Below are 11,371 nucleotides of genomic sequence, written 5' to 3'. Positions count from 1 at the left end.
GACCTCTTCTTACTCCAAACTGGGACTCACCCCCAAAACTCTGTCAGCTTCCTGATGGCTATGGAAATGGGCAGAAGTCCCCCTGATATTAGGTGTAATCCAAACCTCTACCTTGTGAATGAAGCCAAATTATGAACAAAATTTCTGGAAATGGAAGGTTAGTATAGCCTCACAATTATTTATATGGAAATGGATCAAACTAAGTTCATTCTAACAATACTGTGTAATCATGATGTTCTCTGATCTTACTAAGAAATACTTCACCATATTTTCTTCCATGCTGCAAGGAAAAATAATTCTAAATATATGTACAAGAGTGATCCCATCAGTATGGTATGGATTTCCAAATACAAGAAGAAATTGAGAAATGCTTGATGTTTCCACTGTAGAGAAATATTTAATGCAATGGAATTCCTTCTCAAAATCAGTACATTAGTTGCATGCTGTTGTGAAGTACTCACTTTCATTGCTAGTAAGGTTAACTTAAAAGTTATATTTCCAAAGGAGCTTTTACAGTAGTACGGTATAACAATTGCAGTATGCCACACCTAAAGAGTCTCCCAAAAGATTATGTAACAAACATTAGAACTCACAGCTTGGGGGTATTTAACAGGTCAGTTTTCCAATACAAAAGTGCTAATATCACAGGTCCAATATGAGTTGCTTTTAGATCCAATATTCTGTACATACATTACAGAAATTCTGTCCTCCTGTTTTTTTCACTGCTTCACAAGCTTGACAGACTTCATATCACTTCCCATTCATCTTCCAGATCATCAGGGTGAAGCAGAACAGAGGTGTCATTATTTTTCTGCAAACTATGGGAATGGCTAAAGGTCTTAGTGAGGCGCTGGAGCAGAGATCCTGAAGCACTGATCGCCCACAGTTCATCTAGAGGGGTCACTGCAAGGCATAAATTATCCATCTTTTAATTACAGTAGCAGCTTCCAATTCTAAACATTGAATAAATAATATTTGGATCTGTTTTCCCAATTATAGCCAGAGAAGGCTTTTACTAATGTGATAAAAACACCCTTGGTGAAACAGAGTGCGCGTGGCTCTCCCTGCACATGGCCAGCTTGAGCACCATCAGGTAGAGCTCAAAGCAGACATCCCAACATTTTGGACGGACTGCCATGCAGAACCAACTTGCCTGTTAAACGTGAGACATTCCCAGGAATCTTTTTCCAGTAGTCTCCTGCAGGGTTCTTGTCAGTGACGCCGTAGCGGCGAGCAACGTCTCCATTGGGGCAGCGCACCCACACCGTCCTGGCGCTCAGAGCCAGCTGGCAGGCCTGCAAACCTACAGGGATTGGACATGAGCAGGGAATAACCAGGCTGTCCTGCACTCTAAATACACTTGCAGAAAGTACTCTGAGAGCAGACATCAAGACTATAATAGTTTTTGTATATTCTTACATGAAGCACTGGTGAACAAAAAAAAGGTTTTTAACTGCAGACTTGGCACTCCCTGCATCTATTTGCCATAAGGGTTATCCCAACATGGATATAATTTGTTGTGTGGCCACAGCCACAAGCAACATCCAATTAGAGGACCTTCATAATCTCCTTTTGGAGCCCACACTGTATGTGACTACCACATGGGGAATAAGCCGACAATTACAATCTTAATTTGTCTAGAAATGGTTAATATTACAGACATTATGGACTCTTGCCCCCTCTTCACAAGAGTACTCTGCAACTAAGTGCCATGAGTTAATGCAGTGACAAATCTTTAAAAAGCAGACAGCATCAATGCACAGTTATTTAGAAGGAAACAAATAAAATTCAGTTTTATTTAAAGGCAAGGCAGAAGTGTAATTACCTAATCCACAACATATCTAGCACGCAGGATTAGTAGAAAGATGTGAGAAATAGTGTAAGGTTTTTGTTACCCACATCTAGGTAAGAAACCTCATGTGATATCATAATTAAATACAAAACCCCCCAGCACAACAGTCTCCCTACTGCTTAGGAATTCTGCTTTAGTTTTAATTGAAAGGGAACTGTACCACTTACTAATAGAGTGGCAGCAGCCTGAAATAACACATCAGAAATTCATTTTAAAAATCATATTTCTCCCAGTTAATTACTCAGTGTTTTTAAGTAAAACCAAGGTCCTCTTAAAAAAATAACCCTTATCAAACACTTGACTGAAAAAAAAAATTAAGCATTACTTTCCAATTTAAAGCAACAAGGAAAAAAAACAAAAACAAAACCACTGAGAAAATGGCAGAAGCAACAAGGAACTGATGCATTAATTTTTACCTGGTACATGTTCCCAGTCAGTGCCTACAGGCATTTCATCTGTAATTCCAACTCGTACGTGGACATTCCATTTGCTATCAATTGCCCACAACATCTGATCATTTGGACTTGAATGAATGCTGACCAAGTTGATTCCTACTGGCTATAAAAATTAAGCATAGTATTTAAACTTTGTACTACTGTATCTTTGTACTATTGTAGCATTTGTTTTTCACAGAAGTACACAAGAGCAGTAAAATATTTACCAGATACTAAAACCAGGGAGAAATGTATCTGATATTTTATGTGTTATTGTACACAATTATCCATTTTCCAAGAAGTTTAGCCCTTTATAAGTGCAAAAGGAACATGAATGAATGTATCATTACTGATAATGATACTAATATTTAAAGTTCAGTATTCAAGTCTAATAATGTTAGTATTTGCTTAACCACTGCTATTCCAATCAGATACAGTTTGAAGTGCAAGTTGGAAAAGGAGCTCTTCCAAAGAAATGCACAAAATGCAGTTTTTTCCTCTTGCTTGACAGAAAGTTTTCCTAACATTAATAAACTGTACTTTATTTCTAAGCATATTCTAAAGCAGTACATTTCTACAGTCTGAATGTTTCCTCTCTGCAGTGAAATGATGATCTGCCTTCTTTCCTGTACTCCATTCCACAGGAATACACCCATGGAACTCGCTGCAGAGCACTGCAGTACTGGAGCACCTCATCTGCAGGAGAGGATCCACACCACTACCCACTGGCAAACACAAGTGAAATACACTTCCCATTCTGCTCCCAGGCATGTCCTTACTCCAGTTGCTTCTACAGAGATTTGCCTTAACTACTGTTCAAAATCAGTGGCACTGATGTAACATCATGACTTTGTAGCAAAAGCTATCATCCAATCAGGTTGGATGATTGCAAATATCCTGCAAAACATGGAATTTAAATAAAACATGGATATTAAAAAAAAAGTTTTTCCCCACACCAGCCTAGTAAAGGCACTGCAGTAGACAGTATGATGTCTGCAATACATCATCTCCTCACAAAGCAGCACTGCACTCCCTGCTTTAGCCTCATGGGCATAAACTGAAATTCCAGAGTACTAAACAGAAGAGCAAGTAGCTCTCTGTATGTATAAACCAAGGGATACAGAAGCATGATCTGCATGTATACACAAGCACACAGCCCAGTCCCAGATGGGCCTTCTGTGTACATAACAGTTACCTGCTTTGGCTTTGCTTTTAAAATTTTGGTGCTGACTTGGGTCTGACCAAGCTACAACCAACTCTGACTTGCATCACCAAATCAATCCTGTCTATTCAAGTTTCAAGGCCCCTGACAGACTATATTCTCATGTTTTTCCTCTCATGAGGTATTTGCCCTTTGTTGGAAGCTTGAGGCTGGTAGAGCCTTCATCAAGTGTTTACCTGTGGTCACAGTAAAGCCACTAATTGTCTTGAAAAGCACTGACTACATAGAATACCACCTGCTCAGCTACTGTTAGATTGGCAGTAAACTACTGTCTTGAACAAAAATCTCAATCAAGAAAAAACCAACCCAACCCCAAAACAACAAACCACACCAAAAAAACTCCAAACACATTCAAAACCAACCCATCAAACACCCAAACCACACTAAAAGCAAAACACCCCAAAACCCCACATGATTTTCCCATTTGGACTTCTGCCCCTTTTCTGGAATTGATCCTCCTGGCCCAGTTTCCATTTCCCCCCCCATTTTTCATTTGCTTCTTTCTGCAGCCACCTTGGCTCTCACTCCCCCTGTCCCTGCTCATGTCCCCACAGCGCTGCCATGGGCAGTGCCTCCCTCCAGTGCAGCTCCCTGCTCCATCACATCCCTCACCACACTCCGGCTCCCAGTCCCAAGTTTTGACATAAGGGAGCTGGGCAGTTAGCAGCTTGTGCAGGCTGGAGTACTGCATGAACAGGAGACATTGGCCTTTCATCTTTTTTTTTAATATTTCATTTTTTGAAATCCACTTATCTCCTTCTTACCACATTCTTCTAAATAGTCACCACTTTCTGTCACCTTTTTCCCCGTCCTTCACACCACAGACTGGCAGAGTGTCTGTCCACGCTCTGCAATACACTTCATGTTCCAACCCAGGGTCTGTGCCTGACCCCTTGGTGGAATTTTGTTGCTGAACTGTTGAGATTTGTGCACCTTGCTCCCCACTCTCATACAGCAGGATCTCAAGCCTCTCTTCTACTGTCATTTGTCTAGAAAAGAATTCTCTGAGAAAGAGCTGGAGGAGTATTTCTATCCAAAATACTTACTGAGTGTTTAAACCTGCTGCCTAAGCCTGTGCATTATTACAGATTTAGAGGTAGTGGAAGCTCAGAAAAGCAGGAAACACCCAAAAGGAGAGCCACAAAAGGAGTTGTATGAATCTCAGCTAAATTGCTCCTGACACGACTGCAGGCTCAAGTGTAATCAAAGCAATTCCTTCTACCCTATTCTGCACCACCAACACATCTAAGAAAAAAATGCCAATCATCAAATTCAAAATAATGTGTTTAAAAGCTTGGCCAAATATTCCTCTCAATCTTTGCTTTTCTAAGTAAACTCACTTCATCCTTGAGTTTCCCCTACCTCTCTGGGTTTCACTTACAGCTTCTCTTCCTTCTTCAGGCTACTCAGCTCTTTCTGATAACCTCACATCAATAAAACAATTCTCTTACTACTACTGCAAAGGATCCAGGCAATTCCTCTACCCTCAGCTTTCTGCTGTGGAACAGCCAGTAAAGGACACAACTGACAGGACACACAGTGACATCATTATATACAGCAGCTTTTGGCACAAACCAGGAAATTTGTTTGGAAACAAATACAGGCAATTCTTAGAGCCTGCTGCAAACGTTTGACTTCTGGATTATTTTTTACCCATCTACAACAAGAAGCCACCCTCATGGCTACCACAGTAAGCTGGATAAAATTAATTTTAAATTTTCTTGACATAATGAACTATTTTCTTAGAACAATCATGCTGTTATTATCTCAGATATATTCAATTTTCACTTAGTTTTAATTACCATAAGCATGCTTTAAGTATTTTATAAGTTATATAACAAGAAAATCTCTACAGCTGCAGTTAAAGGTTAAATAGAGTTCTCTTACAGCACTAAAGAGAGATATCTCTGCTAATTCATATATCTGCTGATAATATTTTAGAGACTGATAACCATGAAAATTGATAAATTATTTCAGCGTAGCCTTTACTTTATTGGTTTAACTTCCAACAGCATTCATGAGATTTATATACCTTGACTGTGAAACATGTCCTATTTGTAATTTACTGGAGAATCTGGAATTTTAAAGAATCTTGCAGCAGTCTCTCAGCCTTCCTGCTTGGACACACCAAACTCTGTTTATACATTTATCCACAATATAATCACCAATGTGAGAGATCAACCTGTTATGGATCATTCATGGATCCAGTGCTATTTGATAAAAAATTGCAGAATGTTGTTTTTCTATTACTTGGGGTGCCAAACATTTCTAAACTCTAAAAATCTCACAGGTCTGACTGTTTTAGCCAGTCAGATCTGAATGCAGATTCCCCATCCTGCAAACACTCCAGTCACTCCGTGTCTTTTGATAAGAGAAATCTCCCATCAGGACCATGGACTGCAACACTATCAACTATGTCCTTTTCAACATTAAAGCAATATACTGAGAGCTGTGGATATATTTGTTGTCTGCTACAAATAAAAACAAAGAAAACCAGCTTGCCCCAAGTCTGTTGTGAAAACAGTGTTGATAAAATGAAATAAACTTGAAGGAATCACATAACTGGCAAATTGTTAAATGATATCAAGAAACAATGTCTATGCTAAACATATTTAAGTTACCAAGTTGTCAATTAGCTTTACAATTCTGTGCAAGTTACTTCCTCTCTTTTGCAAACCACAGAGAAGTAAGTTTCAGTGTAAGAATTTAACTTATTGGTAATAGTATCAAACAAAATCCAAAGTAAAAACTAACACATTTCTCCACTCAGTCTCCCCTACATACTACTCAAAAGTTTTCTCTCATTGGTCATAGCTGAACCCAAATGGTTTAAGTTCCTTGTCAAGGAAGAAAGGACAAGCACACGCACACAAAAAAGGCACCAGAACATTTTCCACGTCACTTTTCAGGAGCACAGAGTCCATGTGCCAGCAAACCTCCATTATCTCTGTTCTGCTGCAAATATGCAGGATAAGGAAGACTAAACAGAACATTATCAGTCTGGCCAAGCCCAATCCTTTTTGTAACAGATTGGTGGCTCCAATCAGCACAAATGTTCTCCTTTCCTTCCAAAGACAAAGCAGAAACACCTTCAGCTGGTCTAGGCCAGGCTGTAAGAAGGTCACATCAGGAATACTTCTCACACTCTTGAGTATTATGAGTGTATCAGGCTAATCTGACTATTTTCATGACTAACAGCATCCAGACCCTCCTAATGAGGATAACAAAGAATGCAACTTAGAGAGACTCTCCCCCAATAAAGGCCTATTTACATATTATTTTCTGAGGTCCATTTGAATGAAGGTTATAAAGCCCTTTCAGCATTGCTTGCTAAATTAAGCGCTGCTTTTTTCTCTGCAGAGAAGTTCAAGGCATTATACAGGAGCAGTAAAGATCAATCTGTTTGGCTGTCCTTGATGCCACATGTTCTTCAGGAAAGCTGGCATTAAATTGCCAGAAAAACATAACTCTTTATTGTCTGTAAAACTGGAGCATTATTTTCCTCAGAAGCCTCAGAACAGCAACAGGACCCTTTGCCCCACTTTCTGCCCTCACTGGATAAAAGGGACAAAGGCCTTGGCTGGGTATTTCCAGCCAAGCAGGTATCTACTGTGCTATGACTAGCACAATCTGGAAGACAAAGCAAAGCCAAGGAGGAAATCTCTTGACCTCTCCCTTCTGCTAGCTCTAAATTTTTTATTCCAACGTTTTTTTCCTTGCAGAAACATGGGAAAGACAACACCACATGGTATCAAATCATAGAAAAGATCAAACCAAACCCATGCAACTACTCAACATGTTCTCAACAGAACCATAAAATACTTTAAAAATACTTAATACAACTGTTCTTTAGAAGTAATTTAAAAAATAAATAATTTAAATTTCATTTAACCACTTTAGAGACCATACAAATTCCAGGCATACTCAGGTTTACCCAACTGTATTCTGGTCACACTGTTTTACAACTAAGATTATAAACTGTAATGTAGCAGATAAGCCCTCTGTAATTACCCCTACAGGTATTTTTAATAACATATTGAAGAACTGAACAGTTAGGAAAATAAGAATTAATTATTTACAGAAATGTGCATTAAGTAAACACTAAGTGGAAGTTCCCAGGAAACAGAAAATAATTCAACACTAGGTAATAAAAACCTCGTATAAGCAAACCTGAGTAACCAAGGCTTTTATTTTCTTATAAATACACTTTTAATGAGCATCAGTGAAACACCTTCTGATGCAGCCTATGCCTGTGAAGTGCCCCCTTTGGTTTTTGAAACTTAAATACCTTACCAACGAGAGAAAGCATTTTGGGGGGGGGTTATAGGGAAGGGTCTTCAAGCTCCTAATTCAAGATTGAAGGGTCTGATGTGTCTAGCAGATATCTCAGAATGTCTCCTTACTCTGTGCTACCACAGCTCATATCTGCTAAATCATGATGATCATCCTCTACCCATGAATTTTTATACCGTGGTGCTTTTATTTTTGAATAGAATAACTCTGAGAAACAGTCAAAACTTAATGATAGTTGTGGTTACTTTATTTGCCTCTCTGAATGTTAAATATATTTCTTCATCTCTCTGAAGAATAATTAAATATCTAATTCTAGATATTTAATCATTTAGTGTTAACCAAAATATGGGACTACTGGAAGAATTGGAGGTATGAGGAAGTTCCAAATAATGACCAAATTGAAGTATGAAAACTGAAGGTTCTCTCAACTGAAGGTTCTTCTCACAATTGTTGTTCTATATGTAAGCCAGTCTTGTCAAACAGCAAATACACCACCTGGAGATCACATTTCAGAAGGACACAGGAGGATTGCCTACTGAATTTCTGGCTGTACTGCTCCCTGGGCACTTTCTGTGGCCTGAAGCTTCTGGTGCTGATAACAATTGTTATCTCCCAGGCCAGGCCACGTGCCGCTTTTCTGAACATGGTGATAGCTGGGCCCCAAAACAACATCAGAGGGCTAAAACTCCAAAGCAGCAAACTACAGTGAAATACAGAGACAGCAGTTTTCTTAACTAGCAACAAGGAGGAAGATAATAAGCACTACACTCAGCAATGGAATCAACGTGAGGCAACTCCAGGACAAATGCTGAAATTGCAATTTTTTCAGCCTCTAAAAGCACCTTTTATGAAACTTACAATTACTTAAGATAGGCATGCCTGTGAAGAATAGCACAGGCTTGAACTTATACATTATGGCATTCTAAATCAGCTAAACAAAAGACACAGCTGCAGAAGCTTTGATCTCCTGTACTTATTTGCAACCCACCTTGAGACAGCTGCTCTTACTACTGCCAAACAGCTTTTCTCTACATCATCTTGTAAAGTGCAGTCCTCCAGGAAAATCATCTCCCTATTAATGTCTTCAGAGGCCTCACATGAGTGAAGATACACAGAACAACAGACTAGTTAGTCTGGTCTAGAGAGAACCAGGCCAAATGACTGTATTACTTCTCCAACCTAAGCAGACTTTGCTTAATTAAAGATACTTCCTCTGAATCTCATCTTAGCATCCAAAGCAGAACTCATGGTAACTCAGAAGATGTCTGTGCAATGGCTGAGAAATGCAAGCTGGTCTGTGCTAGTGAAAACTACTGGACTTGGAAAGAACACGCATGTGATTACTGCATTGGAAAGAACAGAGACTTCCATGACAAGGATGGTTGAGAAGTAGATGATGATTCCGAAGTAAAAATTATAAAGCATTTTCAACAGAAAAATTTCCTTCCCCTCTAAATATTCAATTCTTGAAGATCATTTCAAACAAACCCTTCCTGCATTTCAGCTTAATGGCAAAATCTGATCTTGAGGACTGCTCACCACTTCCTCCCCTAAGTACCACTTAATGCACAACTGGCCTTAATAACAACAGAAATCTCACTGAGAAATGCAACAGCAAGGCAGACGCAGAACAAAGTCCCCAGATCCAAAATAAGTGTTCTGTAAGGTATGCAGAATTTTATCTAAATAAAGGAAACAAAACAAAGATGATGATAACCATTCTACCAAGTCAAGACTCATCTGTAAGGCACAACCAGCTCCTTACCTTTTCTTGACATATGTTCAATGTGAGGTATTCAAAAGAACTTAAATCTATCCTGTAGTGGTTTTTCAGAATTACAGATAATTTGCCTAAATTTTAAATGGCATTTTTGGACTACCATTTTCTTCATAGTTTTAATAATTTTTGAATGACCGTGAAAGCATGAAAAGCCTTAATTTATTTTATGGAAGTCTGTGTGCAAGAAAAAAATAGCTCCTCTTACATCAATAAGAATTTCTACTACCTATAAGAATTTCTCTTGCCTATGATAGCAAGCTTAAAGTACAGAGACACAATTACCAGGCTATTTATGGGAAGAGCAGTAAATCAAAAGTTTCTCTAACTCGAAGCACACAAAATGCAGGTGACACTTTTATGGCAAACTAAAGTCAAGCAGGGCTCGTCTGCTGAGAACTACAAATCATCATCTAAAGCTTTATGTAGCAACTAAGTGTTTCCCTAAACAAACCCCTTGTACTTTGTAGCTCAGACAAGCTATGAGAATATTTAAACACACCTCTGGATTTAATAATATCACTTTTTCAATTCTATTCTCTATGAAATTTGGTTACAAATTAACAAAGAGCAGCAATTAAAGAAGTGACAATAAAATGTCTCAATCTATTTTTAGAGTAAGACTGATTATTTACAATGAGTAGATGATTAGTCACTCATTACAAACATTTGTTCTGTTTCCTTTAATTTGGTCAGATAAAGTTGTTTATCTGATAGATGGCTTGATGTAAATCTGAGAAGGTTTTAAGGCCAGTTTTTAAACTGTGGGAAGCAAGAGTTTCTCAATATCAGATTTTGTGTCAGCATTTTTTTCAGAAGGTACCAGAAATCAAAGCTGAAATGTTCAAAGAATTATTTTCAAACAGTTCAACTTGGGGGGACCTTTGAAAGCAATTTAAAGACTTTCACCATTTGATCAAGATCTACCCTTTAATAATCTAAATTAGTCTTACAGTCTATACTAATTTTCTATTTTATTTTTAGTTATTTTTCCTTTAGGCCAGATATTGGAAAGGCATTAAATCCTAATGTTAGATACAAACACATAAAAAGACACTCTGTATTATCTATATAAATAATATTTATATTTCCTGCCTTTTTTTAAATTGAATTTTTATGTATGTAAAAATATGGGTGTATTTTGAGACGTGTTGCAACAGATGATAGTTTTGTCCTGCATGTTAACAATAGAATAGAAAAACATTTTCTATTTCCTGGTCTAAAATAATTTCATCAAAGCATTTTGATTTGTTTTGTCAATGTCCTTGAAACAGCTTTCAAAAAGCTGCTTAACTACATAATTATTTTACTTCTAAGACTGCAGAACCAAATTGATGAATCACAGAAATCAGCTATATATAACCTACTACTGCTCAAGATACTCTAATGATGTTATCAACCACTTCTGAAGTACTGGATAAAATAAAAAAGAAGGAGGGCAGATAACAAATAATGTTTTCTCAATCTCAAGAGATGCTTCAGTAAGGAGGTACAGAGAGAAGAGGTACAAACAAGAATGGGTTTAGCCTTGATTTAAGAAAAAAATACAGCATCACAAAGTCAAAGATTGAACTTAAATTATATTCAGTCATTTTAGCATGAGCAAAATCTCATTAAAACTGCAGTCTCTGAATACCTTTGTGAAGTTCTGCAAAGATGAAAGCTGTGCAACTGCAGCACTCCTTTAAGGAGAAGTGACACCATAAAAGCAGAATCTGCAGCTGCTCCCAAGCTGCTCCTGAGTCATGAGATCTGGGACAGCCAAGTCATATTGGCTCTGACATTTACTAGGG

General features: G+C 38.0%; 1 protein-coding gene across 1 annotated transcript in view; it reads right to left on the bottom strand.

Moving 5' to 3' along the window:
* Positions 1–371: 371 nt before the first annotated feature.
* Positions 372–11,371, bottom strand: part of TECPR2 (tectonin beta-propeller repeat containing 2) — a 38,640-nt gene continuing 27,640 nt past the window's right edge. Inside the window, exons 18-20 of the mRNA XM_014311860.2 lie at positions 2,269–2,410; positions 1,154–1,303; positions 372–903 (exon numbers count right to left, since the gene is read on the bottom strand). Coding sequence (XP_014167335.1) covers positions 746–903; positions 1,154–1,303; positions 2,269–2,410 — 450 coding nt within the window. The 3' untranslated portion in view covers positions 372–745. The remainder of the gene's footprint in view (positions 904–1,153; positions 1,304–2,268; positions 2,411–11,371) is intronic.

This window comes from Geospiza fortis, unplaced genomic scaffold (assembly GCF_000277835.1).
Source record: "Geospiza fortis unplaced genomic scaffold, GeoFor_1.0 scaffold23, whole genome shotgun sequence".
Taxonomy (NCBI): domain Eukaryota; kingdom Metazoa; phylum Chordata; class Aves; order Passeriformes; family Thraupidae; genus Geospiza; species Geospiza fortis.
This window is presented reverse-complemented; position numbering and strand designations above follow the sequence as displayed.